The following is a 25,614-nucleotide window of genomic DNA, read 5'->3' as shown; positions in this document are numbered from 1 at the left end:
CCCTTGTTCTTTCCTGATCTGGCCATGGGAATAGAAAATGCACCCTGGCAATGGAGAGGTTACGTTACAAGTGAGTCATAACCCAGGCTCCATAGCTTGACATGGAACCATAATCTACTTCAGTGGGAGATTTTTTCTGATTGAGTGAGTATAATGTGACACTACCTACTCAAGCCTTTTATACCAATTTCCAGTCCCTTTCCTTTCCCCTTCCTAATCTTCCTTTGCTAGGATAATCTGTTTCCCATGGCACGGGGCAGCGCACTACTAAAAAGGCTTGGATAATTCTGCCTGCTCTTGAAAGAAAAGACATTATTACCTTTAAGATTATTATCATTTACAATATGTTTAGTTTAGTCTTAAAAGGCATTACTGATTTCAATATGGTTAGTTCTTCAGCCTTGCAAGTAGCATTTAAAGAAAGCATGGATTTAAATAAAAATCCATCTGGTCTTTAGATTTTGTTATGCTCTGTCCACTTTCCAAGCATTAGCATTTATTTCTCCATGCTTCTCTGTCTCACTATGTTAAGTCAACAAAGAATCTTCCTGCAATAAATGCACTTCTCAAAAGCAATCTTTTGAAACTAAAACCTCAAAAAATATGTTATTGAAGTAAAGGGAAATATGAATTTCACCTTAAACCTATTGCTCAATTCCTATAGGCTCTGGACATACAGGTCATGTTTTTATTTATTTATTCACGTGATAGCTATGGATAGATTCGTCTTATCTCGCTTACTAGATCGTGAACTCCTAAGGGTAAAGAGTGTTTTACTCATCTTTGTATCCCCTGCAGTGCCTACCATAGTGCTTTGTACATAACAGGCAAGTATCTGTTAGATCGTTTACATATCTGGTAGATATTGGAATGATGTTTTTTTCTACTCCAGAAGGGCAATTTTTCCCCCATGAAAGATATGGGATTTTGTATCTTTGCCAAGGTTTTCCTCTCTGGGCCCCTAAAACAGAACAATGATAAGCATTTGATAGATGACTAATTAGGCTGGAGCTGCCAGTATCCCAAAGAATGGTTTTCATGTCCCAAAGAATGAGTTGCATGCAATACCGGAGCTTCACCATTATATGGGAAGTAAATATTCATTCACTCAACAAATCTTTATTAATGCCTAACTTTGTACTGGGTACAGGACACACAATGGTGAAACATTGTCCAACTAACTGATATTTTAAATTCTAAGCTGATGTTAGAATTGTTAGAATTCTAACACGTTAGAATGTTGTTAGATGTTAGATGTTAGAATGAAAGAAAGAAGGATTAGTGTTTCATCATGTTCCCTCTAGAGGATTTCCTACACTTTGGTTTCCTGCTTAACCATTAGTCTTTGAGGACAGGAGGATAAGGCATATGAGAAATTCTAAGATTAAATGGCATTGATAAAAACAGTAGTTGAGATGCTTTACTAACTTTCTGACAGTACAGGAAAACTAGCCCCAGTCTGTCTCTGGGATGGAATAACTAGAATTGTCTTGTTTGCATGGTTCAAAAGCAGAATGCATTCATGAAGATTGTTGCTAGAGTATCTTTTATCTTCATCAGAGCTTACTCACAGGGATGCCAATATGAAGCGTGTGAGGAGTGTGGGTGGATGCGGTTTTTTCCCTAACTGTTTTAAGACCTAAGGTGAATTTGCTCTTTACCTTTTGTAGGAAAATAGTTCACCTCTAGGGATAGTGGGTTTTGATTCCTGCGTGGTCCAGGGAATCTGAATGGTGTCATTCATAACAAGAGTATAGAGTCCCTGTGAAAGATGCAGCTTTTCTTTCATGACTCTCAGAGGTCTGACTGGCGTCCCCTGTAGGATTTTCAGTCTAAGTATAGGCCACCCCATGCTTGAAAATTGATTCCATTCTTTGCCAAATGGGGAGTCCGGTAATCTTGGGGATCCTGGAGCTTGACACTTTAACAGAGGAGAACAGATGTAGCAGTGGTTATGTGCCCCCTTGCTTAAAGCTGTAAACCAGCCTCTCTGAGAAAGTCTCCTTATAGATAGTATTCCTCCAAAGTCCAAACCAAAACTCTCTGAAGGAAAGTTGGTCAGAGCATGGGGACTCATCAGAATCCCCTGTGGGACCCTGGTTGAATTGCCCATCACATGCGGTGCCTTCTTCTGTCGTATTTAGTAGGCAGTGTGCAGTGTGAGTGGTTTGGACGTGTCCCCAGCCTGTGGGGTGCCATGTGGCTGCGGGAACCTTTTGACCGCAAGTCTTTGGAGTTGGGCTTTATAATGTGCTTCCGTTCCCTGGGGTGGTGTTCTCTGGGCAGGAAGATGGGAAGTAGAACTTGAGGATTGTTTTGCTTTTCACTTGTTTAATAAGACATCAAAACTATCCCAAAGAATAGTAATAGCTTATGTATTCATAAAAGCCCTTGACTATTAAAAAAAAACAAACCCTCATACTTCTTTTTAAAAAAATGCTTTTATCACTTTTATTTTACTCAGATATAAAAAAAGGTCTAATTTTAGCTTCATCAGATTAAGACTTCAGTGTGTTATTTATGCCAGACAGATTTTACCCTTTCTAGTTTATATAATGGGAGAGAATTATATTTCCCAGGATTTTCTTGGTTAAGCCAAGCTTTCCAGACTAAAGATTAAGTAAGGCTGTATCATAAAAGCAACTGGATAACAAGACTAATTTGAATAAAATCTCTGTTTTTATTCAAATTAGAGGGCCAGTGACTGAACCAATATGGAGCTTACTTTTTAGGGATATTCTGTGCAATATACTGTAGCCTTAACTTTTAATATTATGGAGATATGTAGGGGCAAAAAGGAATGGAGAACTTGGGGGAAAACAGCTAGTAGGAGAAGTCATTCTTATTCTTTTGGCATATAAGAAGCCCCCTGGGGAAACCTATCTCAGTTTCTCCTGATTGAACAATTGGCCTGCTCTGCTGGCTCATATTCCATGGAGAGAAGTGGAGAAGTTCTGCTGTTGCAACTTGGAAATGTGGTTGGTTAGTCGAGGATAAAAGTAGTTAGTTGGCATGTGATAAAGAGGCCTGAGCTGCAGAAGAGGTGGAGGTGTGTTCCCTACTGCTGAGTCATCAGGAGGCCGCTGCAAGGTCAAGCTTCTTCTGGTGGCTTCTTGTTCAATGAACTGGATGGTTATAGGTAACTTTCATCAAAGTGACCTGTCCTGGAGTGGGTGTTTGTCTATACTGCTTAGTCTTGAGGACTTGGGTTCTAAATCTGATCCTGAACTACTTGTTTAGATGAGTGCCTTGGACTCCCCAGACTCAGAACTGGCATCAGAAAACGATCACAGGAAGATTGAGGAGAAAGAAGGTAATGTGCAGGGCAGAAGTGGGGACAGTGAAGAAACTTATTGTTTAAATTGTATTATTACTGTATATGATGTATTTTTTACCTGCTGGGTTTTTTTTTTTTTTTTTTTTTTTTACGGTACGCGGGCCTCTCACTGTTGTGGCCTCTCCCGTTGCGGAGCACAGGCTCCGGACGCGCAGGCTCAGCGGCCATGGCTCACGGGCCCAGCCGCTCCGCGGCATGTGGGATCTTCCCGGACCGGGGCACGAACCCGTGTCCCCTGCATCGGCAGGCAGACTCTCAACCACTGTGCCACCAGGGAAGCCCGGTTTTTTTGATGAATAAAATTCTATCTCTTTATCTCTTTTCTCTGAGATCCAGACCTGGATACATTTTGCTGGTTATCTTTTTAGCCAATATTTTAAAAATTATTTTGAAATAATTTCAAATTTATGTAAATGTCACCAGAGCAGTACAAAGAGTTCCCACTCCACGCAGGTTCTCCAGTTGTTAAGATTTTATTGCATTTGCCCCATCACCTAATCTCTCTCTTTCTATTATAATATATGTATATATTTTTCGGAACCTTGTGAAAGTGAGCTCTAGATAGGTTGTCTTATCTCTTCTAAACACTTCCAGTGTGCATTTCTCCCAAACAAGGACATGCTATCAGCATGCAACTTCCCAAATCAGGAAATCAACATTGAGTCAGTATTACCATCCAGTCCATGGACCCCATTTAAGTTTTGCCAACTGTCCCAGTCGTGTCTTTTTCTTTTGATCCAGGATCCTGTCCAGGAGCACATGTTGCATTTAGTTATCATGTGTCTTCGGACTCCCTGAATGTGGACAGTCTCTCGGCCTTTCCCTGGCATTTATATCTTTGGCAGGTTTAAAGAGCAGGCTTTACATTCTATGGGATGACCCTCAGCCTGGATCTAGCTGCTTCCTCATGACTAGACTCAGGTCATGAGCTCTCAGCAGGACTAGGCACAGAAATGACGTGATGTGCAGTCACATCAGGGGTACATGTTGTCGGCCCACCCACCCTTGGAGATGTTAAGCTTGATCTCTGGTCATGTTGGTGTCCTTTAGATTTCTCCACCTTAAAGTCACACTTTTTCCTTTTGCAATTGATTAGTCTTTTGTGGGAAGGTGTTCTAAGGTTTCACGGATGATCTTGTTCCTGAAAATGCCTCCCTCCACGAGACCTAGCATCCATTGACAGCGCCCACCTGCCTCAGTGGTGGTTTTTCTATCCACTATTTCTTCTATATTTCTTAGTTGGTATTTGCAAAGTTAGAGCATTCCTTTTCCATTGTTTGTTTATTATTTATTTATATCAGTGTGGGACTTCTGAATTTTTTCAATGGATTATAATTTCTTATTATCATTTTTAAAAAAATTTATGCTTAAATTGTCCCCAGTCCGGTGAGTAAGCCCCCCTTTGAGGTGGTTCCTGTGTCATTTTTAACACATTCCCACCATTGGATCATTCTTAATGGTAACTAGCTGAAAGAAGCTGCCTTCCAAATGACAGAAACTAAGCCCTGAGTGAAGCATGGGGTTGGCTTCCTCGAAGAACCGCTTCCATCTCTGCATCCCGTAAATTACAGCTTCAGCTGCCAGCTGCCTTTCTATTCCCTCTGCAGCTCGACCAGCCTCAGGAGCAGTTTCTCCCGGAAGGGAACTTGTCAGCAGGCTGCTGAGTATGGTCTCTTCATGTCACATGGCTCCTAGGACATATAAGCCTTGGGGGGGGGGGGGTATGGGCAGGGGAAAGGGTGGGGGGAGGTTATGTCCCCCTTCCCAGGTACCAGTACAGTCTGCTTTTCAAAAGCTGTTCAAGATCTTAACATGACCACCAGGTAGGATAACTTGAGTGACATTTCTGCCAGCTTGACTTTCAGCTTCCAACAAGAGCTTTAGCTGCTTGAGTACATTTCCATCTCTAATCTCCAAAAACCATCCCCTTCAACCAAAATACCTTGTATTATTTGGTCCTGAAGATTCTGAAACCCAGACTCCCTAAGCATATGTTTTCCTTAAATGGGGATGCCCCTTCTAAAATTCAGAATCCTTTAAATTTAGCTGAAGGTCAGAGAGCTTGTTTGGGAATGATAAATAAATGCTTCTTGGCAGAATTATTTCTCTCTCAGCTCCTGGGGTTTTTGTAGCTCAATACTTTGAAGCTTGTAGTAGAATTGATTGTAGTAGAAAGACTGTATAACGTTCATTTCTCAATTTAGGATTTGTTCTGTACTCTTGGCACATGTAGTTAATAACAAATAAAACATCACTACTTATTTGTGGAAATGCATATTTGTGTCACTGATTACTTCAGTGACTTATATAAAATCCTTTGTATTTAACTCACTTTCAGAGAGGACTTCAAGTTCAGTGTTAAAGGTGAGGTAAAAAATTTTACCGAAGGAGGGAAATCCTTGGGTATCAGGAACAAGTATTGCAGTAGTAACTCTGTTGAGACCTGAATTGACTCTGAAGCCCCATCAACCTTATGAGTTTCAAGAACAGGATAAGGCAAAGATAGAGTTCCACTTCACTTATTCCATATAGTGCCTTCCCTCCTTGGCCATGGACTATACCTTACCCGGCTTTCACTCATATTATTGACTAGGATGGAAAACAGGCAAGAAGGAGAGTGTGATGATATAAATCCATTACTCCAAAAACAATTTAAGCAACGTATCTAACCTAATGGGTCATTAGAGACGTCAAAAGGTCATTAACGAGAGATTGGTTCAAGATGGCAGAGTAGAAGGACGTGCTCTCACGCCCTGTTGCGAGAGCACCAGAATCACAACTAATTGCTGAACAATCATTGACAGGAAGACACGGGAACTCACCAAAAAAGATACCTCGCATCCAGAGACAAAGGAGAAGCCACAATGAGATGGTAGGAGGGGCACAATCACAATAAAATCAAATCCCATAACTGCTGGGTGGGTGACTCACAAACTGGAGAACACTTATACCACAGAAGTCCACCCACTGGAGTGAAGGTTCTGAGCCCCACGTCAGGCTTCCAAACCTGGGGGTCTGCCAACGGGAGGAGGAATTCCTAGAGAACCAGACTTTGAAGGCTAGTGGGATTTGACTGCAGGACTTCGACAGGACTGGGGGAAACAGAGACTCCACTCTTGGGGGGCACACACAAAGTAGTGTGCGCATCGGGACTCAGGGGAAGGAGCAGTGACCCCAGGGGAGACTGAACCAGAGCTACCGGCTAGTGTTGGAGGGTCTCCTGCAGAGGCGGGGGGTGGCTCTGTCTCACCGTGAGGACAAGGACACTGGCAGCAGAAGTTCTGGGAAGTACTCCTTGCCGTGAGCCCTCCCAGAGTCTGCCATTAGCCCCACCAAAGAGCCCAGGTAGGCTCCAGTGTTGGGTTGCCTCAGGCCAAAGAACCAACAGGGAGGGAACCCAGCCCCACCCATCAGCAGTCAAGTGGATTAAAGTTTTACTGAGCTCTGCCCACCAGAGCAACAGCCAGCTCTACCCACCACCAGTCCCTCCCATCAGGAAACTTGCACAAGCCTTTTAGATAGCCTCATCCACCAGAGGGCAGACAGCAGAAGCAAGAAGAACTACAGTCTTGCAGCCTGTGGAACTAAAACCACATTCACAGAAAGACAGACAAGATGAAAAGGCAGAGGGCTATGTACCAGATGAAGGAACAAGATAAAACCCCAGAAAAACAACTGAAGTGGAGATAGGCAGCCTTTCAAAAAAAGAATTCAGAATAATGATAGTGAAGATGATTCAGGGCCTCAGAAAAAGAATGGTGGCAAAGATCGAGAAGATGCAAGAAATGTTTAACAAAGACCGAGAGGGCTTCCCTGGTGGCACAGTGGTTGAGAATCCGCCTGCCAATGCAGGGGCCACGGGTTCATGCCCCAGTCTGGGAGGATCCCACATGCCGCGGAGCAGCTGGGCCTGTGAGCCATGGCCGCTGAGCCTGCGCATCCGGAGTCTGTGCTCCGCAACAGGAGAGGCCACAGTGGTGAGAGGCCTGCATACCGCAAAACAAAAACAAAAACAAAGACCGAGAAGAATTAAAGAACAAACAAACAGAGATGAACAATACAATAACTGAAATGAAAACTACACTAGAAGGAATCAATAGCAGAATAACTGAGGCAGAAGAACGGATAAGTGACCTGGAAGACAGAATGGTGGAATTCACTGCTGCGGAACAGAATAAAGAATGAAAAGAAATGAAGACAGCCTAAGAGACCTGTGGGACAACATTAAACACAACAACATTCGCATTATAGGGGTCCCAGAAGGAGAAGAGAGAGAGAAAGGACCAGAGAAAATATTTGAAGAGATTATAGTCGAAAACTTCCCTAACATGGGGAAGGAAATAGCCACCCAAGTGCAGGAAGCACAGAGAGTCCCATACAGGATAAACCCAAGGAGAAACACGCCAAGACACGTAGTAATCAAACTGGCAAAAATTAAAGACAAAGAAAAATTATTGAAAGCAGCAAGGGAAAAACGACAAATAACATACAAGGGAACTCCCATAAGGTTAACAGCTTACTTCTCAGCAGAAACTCTACAAGCCAGAAGGGAGTGGCATGATTTACTTAAAGTGATGAAAGGGAAGAACCTACAACCAAGATTACTCTACCCGGCAAGGATCTCATTCAGATTCGATGGAGAAATCAAAAGCTTTACAGACAAGCTAAAGCTAAGAGAATTCAGCACCACCAAACCAGCTCTACAGCAAATGCTAAGGGAACTTCTCTAAGTGGGAAACACAAGAGAAGAAAAGGACCTACAAAAACAAACCCAAAATAATTCAGAAAATGGTAATAGGAACATACATATCGATAATTACCTTAAACATGAATGGATTAAATGCTCCAACCAAAAGACACAGGCTTGCTGAATGGATACAAAAAAAAGATCCATCTATATGCTGTCTGCAAGAGACCCACTTCAGACCTAGGGACACATACAGACTGAAAGTGAGGGGATGGAAAAAGATATTCCATGCAAATGGAAATCAAAAGAAAGCTGGAGTAGCAATACTCATACCAGATAAAATAGACTTTAAAATAAGAATGTTACAAGAGACAAGGAAGGACACTACCTAATGATCAAAGGATCAATCCAAGAAGAAGATACAACAATTATATATGCACCCAACGCAGGAGCACCTCAATACATAAGGCAACCACTAACAGCTATAAAGGAGGAAATCGACAGTAACACAATAATAGTGTGGGACTTTAACACCTCACACCAATGGACAGATCATCCAAACAAAATTAATAAGGAAACACAAGCTTTAAATGACACAATAGACCAGATAGATTTAATTGATGTTTATAGGACATTCCATCCAAATACAGCAGATTACACTTTCTTCTCAAGTGCGCATGGAACATTCTCCAGGATAGATCACATCTTTGGTCACAAATCAAGACTCAAAATTTAAGAAAATTGAAATCATATCAAGCATGTTTTCTGACCACAACGTTATGAGATTAGAAATGAATTACAGGGAAAAAACCATAAAAAACACAAACACATGGAGGCCAAACAATACATTACTAAATAACCAAGAGATCACTGAAGAAATCAAAGAGGCAATCGAAAAATACCTAGAGACAAATGACAATGAAAACACGATGATCCAAAACCTATGGGATGCAGCAAAAGCAGTTCTAAGAGGGAAGTTTATAGCTATACAAGCCTACCTCAAGAAACATCTCAAATAAACAATCTAACCTTAAACCTAAAGGAACTAGAGAAAGAAGAACAAACAAAACCCAAAGTTAGCAGAAGGAAAGAAATCATAAAGATCAGAGCAGAAATAAATGAAATAGAAACAAAGAAAACAATAGCAAAGATCAGTAAAACTAAAAGCTGGTTCTTTGAGAAGATAAACAAAATTGATAAACCGTTAGCCAGACTCATCAAGAAAAAGAGGGAGAGGACTCAAATCAATAAAATTAGAAATGAAAAAGGAGAAGTTACACAGACACCGCAGAAATACAAAGCATCCTAAGATACTACTACAGGCAACTCTATGCCAGTAAAATGGACAACCTGGAAGAAATGGACAAATTCTTAGAAAGGTATAACCTTCCAAAACTGAACCAGGAGAAATAGAAAATATGAACAGACCAATCACAAGTAATGAAATCGAAACTGTGATTAAGAATCTTCCAGCAAACAAAAGTCCAGGACCAGATGGCTTCACAGGTGAATTCTGTCAAACATTTAGAGAAGAGCTAACACCCATCCTTCTCAAACTCTTCCAAAAAACTGCAGAGGAAGGAACCCTCCCAAACTCATACTATGAGGCCACCGTCAACCTGATACCAAAACCAGACAAAGATACTACAAAAAAAGAAAGTTACAGACCAATATCACTGATGAATATAGATGCAAAAATGCTCAATTAAATACTAGCAAACAGAATCCAAGAACACATTAAAAGGATCATATACCATGATCAAGTGGGATTTATCCCAGGGATGCAAGCATTCTTCAATATACGCAAATCAATCAATGTGATACAGCATATTAACAAATTGAAGAATAAAAACCATATGCTCATCTCAATAGATGCAGAAAAAGCTTTTGACAAAATTCAACACCCATTTATGATAAAAACTCTCCAGAAAGTGGGCACAGAGGGAACCTACCTCAACATAATAAAGGCCATATATGACAAACCCACAGGAAACATCAGTCTCAATGGTGAAAAACTGAAAGCATTTCCTGTAAGATCAGGAACAAGACAAGGATGTCCACTCTCACGACTATTATTCAACATAGTTTTGGAAGTCCTAACCAAGGCAATCAGAGAAGAAAAAGAAATAAAAGGAATACGAATTGGAAAAGAAGAAGTAAAACTGTCACTGTTTGCAGATGACATGATAATATACATAGAGAATCCTTAAGATGCCAACAGAAAACTACTAGAGCTAATCAATGAATTTGGTAAAGTTGCAGGATACAAAATTAATGCATTCCTATACACTAATGATGAAAAATCTGAAAGAGAAATAAAGGAAACACTCCCATTTACCACTGCAACAAAAAGAATAAAATACCTAGGAATAAACCTACCTAGGGAGACAAAAGACCTGTATGCAGAAAACTATAAGACACTGATGAAAGAAATTAAAGATGATACCAACAGATGGAGAGGTATACCATGTTCTTGGATTGGAAGAATTAACATTGTGAAAATGACTATACTATCCAAAGCAATCTACAGATTGAATGCAATCCCTATCAAATTACCAATGGCATTTTTTACAGAACTAGAACAAAAAATCTCAACATTTGTATGGTGACACAAAAGACCCCAAATAGCCAAAGCAGTCTTGAGGGAAAAAAACGGAGCTGGAGGAATCAGACTCCCTGACTTCAGACTATACTACAAAGCTACAGTAATCAAGACAATATGGTACTGGCACAAAAACAGAAACATAGATCAATGGAACAAGATAGAAAGCCCAGAGATAAACCCATGCACCTATGGTCAACTAGTCAATGCAAAGGAGGCAAGGATATACAATGGAGAAAAGACAGTCTCTTCAATAAGTGGTGCTGTGAAAACTGGACAGCTACATGTAAAAGAATGAAATTAGAACACTGCCTAACAACATACACAAAAATAAACTCAAAATGGATTAGAGACCTAAATGTAAGACCGGACACTATAAAACTCTTAGAGGAAAATATAGGAAGAACACTCTTTGACATAAATCACGCAAGATCTTTTTTGATCCACCTCCTAGAGTAATGGAAATAAAAACAAAAATAAGCAAATGGGACCTAATGAAACGTAAAAGCTTTTGCACAGCAAAGGAAACCATAAACAAGGTGAAAAGACAGCCTTCAGAATGGGAGAAAATATTTGCAAATGAATCAATGGACAAAGGATTAATCCCTGAGGTATATAAACAGCTCTTGCAGCTCAATATTAAAAAAACAAACAACCCAATCCAAAAATAGGCAGAAGACCTTAATAGACATTTCTCCAAAGAAGACATACAGATGGCCAAGAAGCAAATGAAAAGCTGTTCAACATCACTAATTATTAGAGAAATGCAAATCAAAACTACAATGAGATGTCACCTCACACCAGTTAGAATGGGCATCACCAGAAAATCTACAAACAACAAACGCTGGAGAGGGCATGGAGAAAAGGGAACCCTCCTGAACTGTTAGTGGGATTGTAAATTGATACAGCCACTATGGAGAACAGTATGGAGGTCCCTTAAAAAACTAAAAACAGAATTACCATATGATCCAGCAATCCTGCTACTGGGCATATACCCAGAGAAAACCATAATTCAGAAAGACACATGCACCCCAATGTTCATTGCAGCACTATTTACAATAGCCATGTCATGGAAGCAATCTAAATGCCCATCGACAGACGAATGGATAAAGAAGTTGTGGTACATATATAAAATGGAATATTACTCAGCCATAAAAAGGAACGAAATTGGGTCATTTGTAGAGACGTGGATGGATCTAGAGACTGTCATACAGAGTGAAGTAAGTCAGAAAGAGAAAAACAAATATCGTATATTAACCCATATATGTGGAACCTAGGAAAATGGTACAGATGAATCGATTTGCAGGGCAGAAATTGAGAGACAGATGTAGAGAACAAAAGAATGGGCACCAAGGGGGGAAAGCGGCGGGGGTGGGGGTGGGGGTGGGATGAATTGGGCGATTGGGATTGACATGTATACACTGATGTGTATAAAATTGATGACTAATAAGAACCTACTGTATAAAAAAATAAAATTCAAGAATTCAATAAATAAATAAAAAGTCATTAACATTACTTCCCGCCAATTCTTCCTCTTTAGAATAATCTTAACCTCAACCCAAAGGGTAATACAGACTAACTGATGAGGGGAACATTAAAAGTTTCTCTGAAAAGTACCTACTGTTTCTTTTAGAAAAGGGACTCTAGAGCTGTTGGGTAGAATAACAATAACATTTTTAAAAAGTGTTCACCCGCTAGTGGTAATGCTGTTTTTTTCTCCCAGGCCTCATCGTCTTGGGCAGTTTTTGTAAGGACTCTGTCAGTCTGCTTTAAATTGGGGTCCTACAACTACTGAGTTGTGTTTGTCCCCACATTGGGAGAAAGTGTGGTAGGGCGGGTGGAGGAGGAAGAATTTCCCTCTATCTTCTTATTATCTCCAGCTGGGCCTAAGAATTAAACTGACATAAGACAGATAAACAGGAGAAAAGCATAAGCACTTTGTTAAATTTTACATGTACATGGGAGTCCTCACAAAAGAATGAAGACCCAAAGAAACAGAGTTGAAGTGGACAAAGAAGTAAATTATGAAAGCGTGACAAGACAGAGGGGCTTGAGCTAGGGAAGTTAACAGTGGGAAAGTAACTAGGAAGGTACTGGCTAGTTTAACAAGGCTTATTTGTACAGATTTTTCTTGATCTCGACTCCCAGTCTCTGGTGATAATGAATTTTGCTTTCCTTCTGTTACAGGGAGGACATCTTCCCAATGGGGGCTTTATCTTGCTTTCCGGAAGATAAAGGGGAGGTCAGAGTGCCCTTCTTATACCTGCTGTTTGTCGAGTGCCTTTAGCTCAAAATAATCCTTATGCCAAAGTGGCATTCTGGGGGATGGCATATTCTGCCACCCTTCAGGGACATTGTTTACCATTAAGTATTCACCTGGCCCCCTGAGACTTAAGAACAGTTCCTGCTCTGCCCTGTGTTCCACTTTTTATCTGCTTAGAGAAATGGAGAAACATGGTTTCTTTTTTGTTCTGTTTTGCCTTTTAAGCTACTGCTTCCTCATCTACAAATGGGGGTAATAATAGTTTATGTCTGGTAGAATTGTGAGCATTAAATGAAATGGGGCAAATAAAGTGATGTACTTAGAAAGGGCTGAGTAAATATTATTGTGGGTGAGGAAAAATAATTTTCCCTTTACCCTTCTAGGTTCTTGGCTGAGACACCCATTATAAAAAGATTAATGGGAGAGAAACAACCAGAAATTTAATAACATGTGTACCTCCTGTACATGTGGGAGATACCCTGGAAAAACTGCGTGACTCCAAAATGGCCCAAGCCACTACCTTAAATACGATTTCCAGCTAAAGATAAAACACTACTGGGGTGGGGTGAGGTGGGGGGAGTCATTTATGGGCGTTTATCAGGAAAAGCACAGTAAAGAAGGGTAAGGTGGTTATGCAGTTTTAAGTGGTTGCTTTCTGCATTGATAAGAGTTTCTAGAGATTTTGAGCCCTCCTCTTCCTGGTACTGGAGGAAGACCCCCTTACAAATGGAGATTTCTCTTTTAAATATGTCTCTTACGAAAGGGTAACTTCTCAGTTTCCAGAGCTTCACCTGTGTCTGCTGTTTCGTAAAAATAACCTGTTCAAAATAATATGTCAAAGAGGCATATTTTGGGATGATATGTTTCGTTCCCCTTCATTATCTAAAACAGATAAACAAAATGCGTTGCTGCTTTAGCTGCTCTCCTCCTTGTAGTTTGAAACGTTTGTTTAGAAGTAACCCAAATCAAGATAATCTGTTTTTAAGAATCATCAAGAAAAAAAGAAGTCTTGGCTTGCATTGAAGACAATCTGAATTTTCCTGCAGCCAGAGTTGGCAGGGTTAAAGCGCTCCAGCCGAGAGGCCGTGCTGTGACCTTCCGGCAGCCCCATATGCAGATGCTGTTATATTAATTACAAAAGAAAACCTGATTAACTTGAAAGTCCTTTAACTGTCAGTGTGGCAGCTGCTCAAATCTGACACAGATTTTCTTCCTCCCTCCTACCTTCAGTCTACAGGTTTTTTTTTTTTGTTTGTTTTTGTTTTGTTGTGTTTTTTTTTTTGCGGTACGCGGGCCTCTCACTGTTGTGGCCTCTCCCGTTGCGGAGCACAGGCTCAACGGCCATGGCTCACGGGCCCAGCCGCTCCGCGGCATGTGGGATCTTCCCAGACCGGGGCACGAACCCGTGTCCCCTGCATCGGCAGGCGGACGCTCAACCACTGCGCTACCAGGGAAGCCCCCAACAGTTTTTAATCTCTTCTTAAGAAAACTGCTAAAACTGCCTGGTAGGTCCTCAGAGCCCCTGGCTAATTCAGTCAGCTTTTGATCTGCCCTTATAGTAGTCCAGGGAGAGCTCGAGTAATTAAATTCACGTACAGTTTAAAATAAAAACAATCAGACCAACTGCCCATCCCCCTCAGTTATTTTTCTTTCAACAGTTAAAACCTGATGGAATCCTGGAATTTCAGAACTGGAAGGGGTGTTAAAGATGATCTAATCCAAGTCCCTTAGTTCACCGATGAGAAATCCAAGGCTGAGAGAAGCAAGTAGATTGCCAGTCAGTGGTGAAGCCCGGGATCAGAGCGTCTGCCCTCGGCTGGTGCTCTGCCCACTCCCTCGCTGCGCTCCTCCCTCACCAACGCATTTGCCGAGAGTAGCAAGGAGTGAAACGGTCTCGTTTCAGCTTCATTTCTCTCCATGCTCTTGTTCAAATCTTGTAGACACGTTGAAGAGCAATGAAAAAGCTAAAGATTGGTGGGAGAAGCAAAAGCCTTGGATAATGACGTTTTGAAAAACAGATGGCGATATCCATTTTGAAGACCTTTTCTCAGTCCAGTGGGTTGCACGCAAGAACGCTAGCAGAGTGCGTGGAAACGAAAATTAGAACTGGTTTCGCTGTCAGCCCCCTCTCCCATTGCACTGGCCTATGGTTGTTAGACTCTAGCGGGTTTATTTATAGTGACTATTTTTGTCACTACAGAGATGGGGGTGTGATAATTTGGACCAGATGAGTAATGGGGTATGTCCGCTGTGGTTTTGGCCAATGCAGCATGGTTTACTGGCTTTCCTATAGTTGACCCTGAGGTCTCAGAGGTGTTAAGATCTCTCCCTCTGGTCCTGAAAAATGGTTAGTTGGTTTTTGTTCTCTGTTACCTGCTCTCCCAGCAGCACCAGTCACAAAACTCATTTAAGCTTATTTTTATTATGGTTTTTATTTAGACTTATTTTTATAACTTTTGTTATAGGAGTTTGGACACCCGTCTGAGATCTGAGGAAGACTGGGAAAAGAGAAAGAACAGGAAGGGTAGATAAGAGTGAATCTAACTGGACTTCTCACTGCTCAGGCTGAGACTGTGGTCTGCAGGTGAATGGGGAGGTACTATTCTGTTGTCCACCTCTACTCTCCATGTTGAGATGAAGGAGGTTTTTAGGAATGACAGTTGCTCCTATGCTATTCATGGTACCGGACTGTTCATCATGCTACTGGACTTTTCTGAGTACTTAGTAGAACCACTTCTGGCTTTCTGTAGACAATTCTCCATGGTAAATGGATTCTTACACAAAGCAAGAAAGCGTATAACAAAGCACTAACTATTTTTTAGTCATTGTGTTGGGTGTTGAGGATACAGAGGGAAATATGATGGTTCTTCCTGCTTTTGGTAATTATAAACATACAACTAGAATAGTCCGTATAGGGGAGCAAAATTTGCCATCTCAAAATGTGTCTCTGTGGTATGAAGATTACTTTAGGCTTGGTTGTTTTAAAGAAACAAAAGGCTCAGGAAGAGCTTTTATCTCCTCTGCCTTAACTGCCTAAAAGAATTTAGATAGAGGGCCTATCCTAGAAAGAGAGCTATCACCAGGGCTAGCTACAGTGTAATATGAACCAGGTGTAGTAGTCAGGGGAGGAACCTAGCAAGGCCTGTTTGGTCAAAGTCCTCTCTATGTCCCATTGTTTCTGGATGACCTAGCAAACATTTTACCAAACATTTACTCTTCATTCTTACTGTGGATTGCCTTGTTTCCCTTTGAAGACTGAGCCCCCTACCCCTCTCCTTAGTCCAGGATGACATATGTATCTCATTTAACCCGTCTTTGGAATCGCATGTTTGGATTCCCCATGTGTACCTAATGAAATTTCATTTTCTCCTGGTAATCTGTCTCATGTCGATTTAATTCTTAGACCTAGCCAGAGGAAACTAAAAGGGTAGAGGAAAATTGTTTTTCCTCCCTGACAACTGTGGTAAGTGTTGTTTAGTTGTCAATAAGATATCAAGGGACTCAGGACTCACTACTTGCTAAGTGGTAGCACAGCAATTGGCTGTGTCCCCTTGCTTTTAGATTGTATCAGTGGGTCAAAAATTAGACCAGTGGTCTGGTGTTTTACTTTCGAGCTTAGTAAATACCTTGCACAGAATTGGGCACTCAGTTAACACTTTGCTTTCTCATCTCTGTCCCAGGAGAACAGATTTCCTGTTTCAGTGTCTCGTATTACTGGTTTACATGTGCTGGCCAGGTGATGTACTTATAGGCCGATGTGAAAGGAAGGGCTTAATGAAATTCATAAAGGGGGCTGGGTGAAAGCCAACTTCCTTAAATCTTTTGGGGGTGCCATTTGTGGGAGAGAAAAAGATTTGAGGATTTGAAATACTGAGTTTGAAGCAGGATAGGTAGAGTCTGAAGTAGGACAACCTCTTAAATGAATCAGGTCTCTCTTGCTTCAATTACATAAACAAAATGAATAGCTCATGGTTAAGTGACTAAAGCAAATACTGTTTCACTTGGTGCCACCCTAAATTTCAATTAAGATGTATGTATTTGGCTCGGAGATTGGACTTCTAACAGCCTAAGAACTGTGTGTCTGTGCCTTTCAGGACAAACACAGAGTTGCCTGAATCTTAGACTTGGGCAGGCACTGGCACTGAACAAGCTGGGGAGTGATCGAGTTCAGAATATGAGAGTTCTAGTCAACTAATTTCTGGTTCTTTTTCCCAAATAGATGTTCTCATACTTTAGGAAGACTTTTGTTTTCTCTCTTTTTAAAAAAAAATTTAATTTATTTTTTATTTTCATTTATTTATTTTTGGCTGCATTGGGTCTTCGTTGCTGCATGTGGGCTTTCTCTAGCTGCAGTTAGCGGGGGCTACTCTTCATTGCGGTGCACGGGCTTCTCATTGTGGTGGCTTCTCTTGTTGCGGAGCATGGGCTCTACGCACATGGGCTTCAGTAGTTGTGGCACGCAGGCTCAGTAGTTGTGGCTCGCAGGCTCTAGAGCACAGGCTCAGTAGTTGTGGCGCACGGGGTTAGTTGCTCTGAGGCATGTGGGATCTTCCCAGACCAGGGCTCGAACCCGTGTCACCTGCATTGGCAGGCAGATTCTTAATCACTGTGCCACCAGGGAAGTCCCTTGTTTTCTCTTGAGTATTATTTGATCTGTTTAGATGAGTATGGTGTCCTGAAAGGATATTTCTGAGATGGATCACATCTCTTCCTACATTTGCCTGGATTTTATCCTAACAGGTAGTTCTTTCCCTTTGTCTTATTCAGGGTCTCATCCTCCATAAACTGAAAGAATGTGATTTGATTAGGAGATATTGATCTTAATTGAGCACCCAATGTTTTAAGAAAACAGATGACTTGGCAGCTGGGATGCTGTCACCAGCCATCAGTGAAATGAACCAGAAAAGATTCTAGAGCTTATACACACCTGAATAACATTTTATTTCAATACATGCGTATTTAAAGACTGGCTGATACATTTAGTTATAAAATATGTTATAAATGAGGAAAATAAGCTAAAACTGCATGTGGTAGAGTCATTTTAAAGGGCCTTTGTATGTTCAAGTATTAGGTCTTGTGTCACAAGGAAGGTTTTCATTTTGACATATTCGGTTCTTGGATTCACATCCCAGTTAGTGTAGTCTTTTCTGGCTTTGTCAATTTAATGATCTTGTACTTGAGTCCTTGTAAACTCCTTAGGCTGTCCCTCCACTGGTTAAAAAACGAGAGGGGAGGGTAGATCAGGTCACTGCCACCTTTCTGGATAGAAACAACTGTTCTGGGAATGAGCCAGAGAGGGGAATCCTGTTTGATATTTGAGGAACCTTTTCTGACTGGGATGTTTTCCTGGTACCTTCTTCAGCCAAGAGCTTCCTAGAAATTTCTTTTCTAGGAGCCTGACATCCTAATGGGATCTCCCTGGAAGTCTCTCCCTACCCCTCCTCACTCTTCTCTCTGTACTCCTTTCTCCTTCTCCACCCTCCCCTTCCCCAACCAGGCCAGCTGAGCTGCATTTCCTTCCCACCTAAGGAAGAGAAGTACCTCCAGCAGATTGTGGACTGCCTCCCCTGCATCTTGATCCTCGGCCAGGACTGTAATGTCAAGTGCCAGCTGTTGAACCTGCTCTTGGGGGTGCAGGTGCTTCCCACCACCAAGCTGGGCAGTGAGGAGAACTGTAAGCTTCGGCGCCTCCGCTTCACCTATGGGACTCAGACTCGGGTCAGCCTGGCACTCCCTGGCCAGTATGAACTAGTGCACACGCTGGTTGCTCACCAGGGCAACTGGGACACCATCCCTGAGGAGGACCTGGAGGTCCAAGAGGACAGTGAGGATGCTGCCCATGTTTTAGCCGAACTGGAGGTGACGATGCACCATGCTCTCTTACAGGTACCAAACTCATACTTATATAGTTGCACAGATACATACCAGCTTTCGTTGTATTTGAGCTTTCTCAGAAAACAATTTGGCAATATGTACTCTGGGCTCTGAGCATCAGCTGACGCTCAGAGTCAAAGGAACATGATCTAGGAAGTTGAAAACCAGACAAGGCTGTACAGTGCCCATCGCTGCCTCTACTACCATGCTGCAAGGCCCTGGGCAATTTGCTTAATTCCTGTCTAAAATTGAAGGAATGTGTTAGTTGCATCTCAACTGTGCTTTGACAGAATTAGGATCAGGGTTAGAAATCCTTTTTTCATTTCTTAGCAGGAAGGTGTCGCTAGAATTGTCTCTAGCCATCCCTTTCTGAAAGGTGCAAATAAGATGGTTAATGTTCTTACTTGAGTTGAGAACAAGTGAAGAACTTTTGAAGTTTCCCTTAGACCTGCCATTATTTACTAAGTGAGACAGATCATGTCTCCTACTTTCTAAGGGACTTCAGAACTTGAGGACAGGTCTGGCTCAATGTAAGGAGATATGGAGATCCCGTCATCTGAAGAATATCTTTGCTTTTCTCAAAGATATTCTTCCAACTCCCAAACAGAACATAGGTCTTGCGGCATCTCCTAAAAGATCATATTGTCTGTCTGGTATTCAGATCTCCATTTAGGAAGGACTCGTCTCTGTATAGCTAGGACTGGGCTCTTTGATTAGGCCAAATGGGGATGAGCAGAGGATGTGACTATGTTGGGGGTCAGGAGAATGGGGGGGATGGGCAGGGAAGGTGACTATGTCAGGGATCAGGAGCTGGTAGGAATAAAAGAATGCAGATGTGCTCAAAACAGAGCGTCCATCACCTTGGTTAGCTGTGCCAGGAAGGAAGGGCTAGTTTGGCAGCACTAGGAGAACGGTTTCTTCTTCTCTTCACCTACCCCTGTTCTAGAAGGCTTGATCTCAGTCAGTGAGCGAGTCCTTTGGTTGTGGCCTCGGCCTGTGATCCTCTAGAAGTAGAAACTGTCATCTCATTTTCTTCCAGAGTCCAGATTTCTTTTATCTTGATAAATGCTAGAGGGGGCTATGTATACCAGCCAGCATTTCCTCTCAGCTCAGTTTCAGTGGTGGCTTTCCTCTGTGTTCAGACTGGGAGCGTGCACTGCTTATCTCCAGGACGATGTTAGAGTTCTTGGATAACTCTGACAGTGATCTTTGTTTATTGACTGAGCCTGCTCAGTTGACCCGCAAACTTCTTCACAATTCATAAGTATTTGATCCATACACAATCTCTATAGTATTCTGCTCTGGTCTAGTTCCTTCAGCGTCCAATAGCTTGGTGGTTTTCAAACTTTTTTAGATTTTAACTCACTCTAAGAAATAACATTTTATTATCAGGACCCAGTACATATATACACACATACATTTGAAATAAAGTTTCATAAGACAATACTTTTACTTCTTGCAAAACACACTGATATTTTCTTCTCTATTCTATTTGACTTCTTTTTTAAAAAAATGATGGTAGCAGCCCACTAAATTGATGATCTGACTTAATGTATTGTGACCTGCAACTTAAAAAACACTGTTAAATAGCTGAAATGACTGCTATTGGTTGGGTGGTGATTTTTCCTGTTCTTGCCTTTTGTAAAGAGTCTTGGAATGTGAACAAAGCCATCTGCAGGACAGGCACATTATCTGATTGATTTTTCTGTGTCCCTTCACTTTATTGGTTTTAATTTTTAATGCTCATTTACTTTGGTCCCATGAATTGAGGCGATAAAGTCAAGTCACAGAAAAGAAAGTGAGAGCCATTTCCCAAGTGCATACCCGAGCACGTATCTTACTGGTGAGAGTTCCCACCGCTGCTCCAGGTATATGTAGTAAGTAAGCACTCAAACTGAGTTAACAGTTGAGGAGGTTACTTGGCTGGGAGGGAAGTTGAGACCCCCAATTAACTTTCTGTCTGCACAGTTGAAATATATATTCTCTTTCTTGAGAAATATTCTTCTCTTTTCTTGTGGAATTCTCCAGCCTCTCATTGTTCTGTTTCATGTGGTTTGTGAGGCTTCCTTAGCTAGTGTTTCTCCGGATCTGCTTTATTCTCCACTGGTTTTGATGTGGAAACAGCATTTCTAACTTTAGAATCCCTTGATGCTGAGCCTCAGAGGGGCCTTAGCAGCCTTTGGGGCCCTCAGGCCCTGCTCAGTCACTGTAGTCAGGCTCCTGTCTCCATTTAGTGTATCAGGGATGCTCAGCTTACTGCTGGGAGCATTTCCTAACTACCTTGAAGATTCTTTGTGCCAGTGAGAAAGATTTTTTTTTTTTAGCTCCAGTTATATTAGCTCTAAACAGCCAGGGCTGTGGCCAGGGAGTTAGCTCTAAACAGCCCTTCCATTTGGTTTGTAAAGGGAGTGGTAAAGAAAGGAAACATTTAGCTAAAGGAAACCAAGATTGAAATAGGGGAAGTGAGATGTTCATTTTTAACTGTCAAATTATTAAAACAGAATTTCCCCTTACCCTCTTAAACAATGGTCATTCTTCTAATATGTTACTTTAAAGGCCTCATAAATTAGCCATTTTCAGTTTGTTCTGGAATAGGCCAACTCACGTGGTACCCGCATGGAATACCACAGTATTCCCGGCTTTTTAGCTCTGGGTCCCCTGAGATTCTCAGTTCATAATTCAATAATAGAGGAATACTATCAAGCTGTTAGTTTCTGAAACCTCATTTAGTGTTAAAACATAGTCATTTTCCAGTTGGCAACACATTTTGCCATTCACCATATTCACTAGTTCTGTCTTCATTTACATACTTCCCCTTCTAACCTTCACCCCCTTTCTGGTACATACATCACCTCCTTTTCTTTTTTGTTCCTTTTACAAGTCCAGTGGAACACAGCTGTCTGCCTTAGAGTTGCCTCAATCTGATGTGTGAGTGTGTATATGTTTTTCCCTATGAACACCTCTAAGAAAAGGAATAAAAAGAAGCAGAGATGATTAAACTTCCTCAGCCTAAGATGGGATTCCTGCAGCCTAGCAGTGGCATTTCATTTTCTGTGGCAGTTTCATAGCTCTCAGTTTTCTGCTCTAATCATAGCCTGTTTATCCCTACCAGGTGTTTTCTGGCCCTCTGGACAAATGTACATGTCACCTGGCAGCCAGGCGGCCACACACTATCATGGTTACTGACTCATGGTGATGTCTGGTAGGGTGTATTTCAGGGAACTAAAGTAGACTAATGTTTCCAGGAAAGGTCTAATGACTTGCAAATAAACTTTTTTTTTTTTTACTACTTTGAACTCTTAACCATTTGGAGTAGTAAAATTTTCTCTTTATAACCCTCAGTCAGTAGCCATCAATGGAAATAATCTGTTTGTAATTTCATACAGACATTGATATTTTTATTTTTTAATTTTTAAAAATTATTAATTTGATTTATAATTTTTTAGTTATTTACAGTGTTGTACAGCAAAGTGATTCAGTCATATATGTATATTTTTTCAAATTCTTTTCCATTATGGTTTACTACAGGATATTGAATATAGTTCTCTGTGCTATACAGTAGGAGCTTGTTATTTATCTGTGTTATATATAGTTGTTTGTACCTGCTAATCCCAAACTCCTAATTTATCCCTCCCCCACCCTCTTTCCCCCTTGGTGACCAGAAATTTGTTTTCTTTGTCTGTGAGTCTGTTTATGTTTCATAAGTAAGTTCATCTGTGTCATATTTTAGATTCCACATGTAAGTGATATCATATGGTATTTATTTTTCTAACTTACTTCACTTAGTATGATAATCTCTAGGTCCATCTATGTTGCTGCAAATGGCATTATTTAGTTCTTTTTTATGGCTGAGTAGTAGTCCCTTGTGTATATATGTACCACATCTTCTTTATCTATTCACCTGTCGATGGACACTTAGGTTGCTTCCATGTCTTGGCTATTGTAAATAGTGCTGCTGTGAACATTGGGGTGCATGTATCTTTTCAAATTATAGTTTTCTTTGGATATATGCCCAGGAGTGGGATTGCTGGATCATATGGCAACTCTCTTTTCAGTTTTTTAAGGAACCTCCATACTGTTCTCCATAGTGGCTGTACTAATTTACATTCCCACCAACAGTGTAGGAGGGTTCTTTTTTTTCCACACTCTCTCCAGCATTTGTTATTTGTGGACTTTTTAATGATGGCCATTCTGACTGGTATGAGGTGGTACCTCATTACAGTTTTGTTTTGCTGTTGTGATCTATTTTATTCATTTATTTTTAAAAATTTTTATTGGAGTATAGTTGATTTACAATGTTGTGTTACTTTCAGGTGTACAGCAAAGAGAATCAGTTATACATATATATCTCCACTCTTTTTTAGATTCTTTTCCCATATAGGTCATTACAGAGTAATGAGTAGAGTCCCCTGTGCTATATAGTAGGTCCTTATTAGTTATCTATTTTATATATAGTAGTGTATATATGTCAATCCCAGTCTCCCAACTTATCTCTCCCCCCTTTTTCCCCCACTGGTAACTATAAGTTTGTTTTCTATATCTGTGACTCTATTTCTGTTTTGTAAATAAGTTCAATTGTACCATTTTTTTAGATTCCACATATAAGTGATATCATGTGATACTTGTCTTTCTCTGTCTGACTTACTTCACTCAGTATGACAATCTCTAGGACTATCCATGTTGCTGCAAATGGCATTATTTTGTTCTTTTTTATGGCCGAGTAATATTCCATTATATATACGTTCCATATCTTCTTTATCCATTCCTGTGTTGCCTCCTTATAGTTTTGATTTGCATTTCTCTAATAATTAGTGATGTTGAGCGTCTTTTCATCTGCCTATTGGCCATCTGTATGTCTTCTTTGGAAAAATATCTATTTAGATTTTCTGCCTTTTTTTTTTTTTTTTTTTTTGCGGTACGCAGGCCTCTCACTGTTGTGGCCTCTCCCGTTGCGGAGCACAGGCTCCAGACGTGCAGGCTCAGCGGCCATGGCTCATGGGCCCAGCCGCTCCGCGGCATGTGGGATCTTCCCAGACCAGGGCATGAACCCGTGTCCCCTGCATCAGCAGGCGGACTCTCAACCACTGCACCACCAGGGAAGCCCTCTGCCCATTTTCTGATTGGGTTGTTTGTTTTTTTGTTATTGAGTTATACAAGCTGTTTGTATATTTTGGAAATTAAGCCCTTGTCAGTCACATCATTCGCAAATATTTTCTCTCAGTCTGTAGGTTGTCTTTCCATTTTGTTTATCCTTTCCTTTGCTGTGCAAAATCTTATAAGTTTGATTAGGTCCCATTTGTTTATTTTTGCTTTTATTTCTATTGCCTTGGGTGACTGACCTACCAGCTTTCCCAACACTACTTGCTGAAGAGACTGTCTTTTCTCCATTGTATACTCTTGCCTCCTTTGTCGGAAATTAATTGCCCGTAGGTGTGTGGGTTTATTTCTGGGCTCTCTATTCTGTTCTGTTGATCCATACAGACACTGTTAGTTTTAATTTATCAGCAGTTAATACTTTCATAACCCCAAATCAAAGTATCTTACTAAAAATCACAAATTTATGCAAAATTTTAACCCCCAAATTTACTAAACATTGTTTGTGGCTAGAAAACTAGCTTCTCTCAATTTTTGTCTAGTTTTTAGTATTTGTTTTGGTGCCTTATGAAACTAAATTTATGCGTTGCTTACTTTTAGTTAGATACCGTGTCTTCTCTTGAATGTATCTAGATTGAAAGATAACAGTTGACTGGTAAAAAGTTGGAAAGAAGCTTGGGTGACTATCTTCAAGGTAAGCAGATACTTTTGGGAGGAGAGAGTGTATGGAATTAGGTCAAAGATGGCCGTTTCTAAGGGAAAAGAAACAAAGTTGGGGTAATATGTATAAGAGAAATAATGCTATTCTAGAAACATAATTAAAGAAACCCTGATTTTATGGGGCAAAAAGAAAGGGGAACTAAAGTGATGTGTTAAAAAAGGATATGGGAAGTTCAGGCAAATGCTAAATTATAAGTTCCTTCTAGGCAGTAACTCTATGTTCTTTGAATTTAGCATCGCTCTTGCCTTTCCCCTAACACACACTAACATACATAGTGAAATATAACCGATACATTGTTCTTTGCCAAGAAACCTGGTAATACTTTTAATAGGTTAATTTTACCTATTAAGGATATATGTGGTTTAGAGGCAAGATTCTTTTTAAAATCCCTATGCTCACTGTAGTAGCCTTGATCCCTCTTAAAAAGAACAGCTTAAAGCTGAGGCTATATTTTCTCAATTCACCACCACTGATTCATTTTTGGCCTTCTGAGATTAGCTCTTTGGGGGAAAATCTGGCAAGAGATTATGGTCTTAGTCTTCCTCTCTTGTTTTCTCCCTTTTTAAAGGATCCTATCTACCTCTTTCCTGCACCAAATGGCATCTCTTTCTAGTTTCACTATCTCAAAGATCTGTTTGTGTTTCCCTTTCGGTAATGGATGGCGGCGGTAGGGAATCCTCCCTGATTCAGAGATGCAAAGGTTGAAAGAACTGTCAGCAGGCAGAAATTCTGTTATTCGGGCAATTAAAAATATTTTCTTTTTGACTTCTTTTGCAGCATTGTTTCATAGCAGAGCAGGGCTTTTACTTATAGCCAGCGTATACTTTTGAATATAGACAGTAGGACTGTTAGGGTCCCTGAAATCATCTTGTCCATCCTTTATTCTTCTTTCAGAACTTTCCTAACACCAGCCCAGACAGTTCCTGACACAGTGGACCTTCAGTTACTGTTTAAACACTGTCTTTGTAGTTAGGTGGGCCTGAACTTACATCCTGGCTTGGTTACTTAACTAACTGTGTGACTGTGGTGCTGGGGT

At 40.9% G+C, this 25,614-nt stretch overlaps 1 protein-coding gene across 3 annotated transcripts in view; it reads left to right on the top strand.

The window, feature by feature from the left end:
* The window catches only part of DSTYK (dual serine/threonine and tyrosine protein kinase), a 55,477-nt gene that overhangs the window by 5,100 nt on the left and 24,763 nt on the right, over positions 1–25,614 (top strand). For 2 of the 3 annotated variants that reach the window (XM_029228580.1, XM_029228579.1), the window contains exon 2: positions 18,387–18,775. In XM_029228580.1, coding sequence (XP_029084413.1) covers positions 18,387–18,775 — 389 coding nt within the window. Of the gene's footprint in view, positions 1–3,240; positions 3,314–18,386; positions 18,776–25,614 lie in introns of all 3 variants that reach the window. The other variant, XM_029228581.1, reaches the window with a different exon arrangement.

The sequence above is a fragment of the Monodon monoceros genome, unplaced genomic scaffold (assembly GCF_005190385.1).
Source record: "Monodon monoceros isolate NGI ecotype Baffin Bay Population unplaced genomic scaffold, NGI_Narwhal_1 Super_Scaffold_18, whole genome shotgun sequence".
In the NCBI taxonomy this organism is placed as follows: domain Eukaryota; kingdom Metazoa; phylum Chordata; class Mammalia; order Artiodactyla; family Monodontidae; genus Monodon; species Monodon monoceros.
The sequence above is the reverse complement of the archived record's forward strand: the minus strand, read 5'-3'. Positions and strand labels throughout refer to the sequence as shown.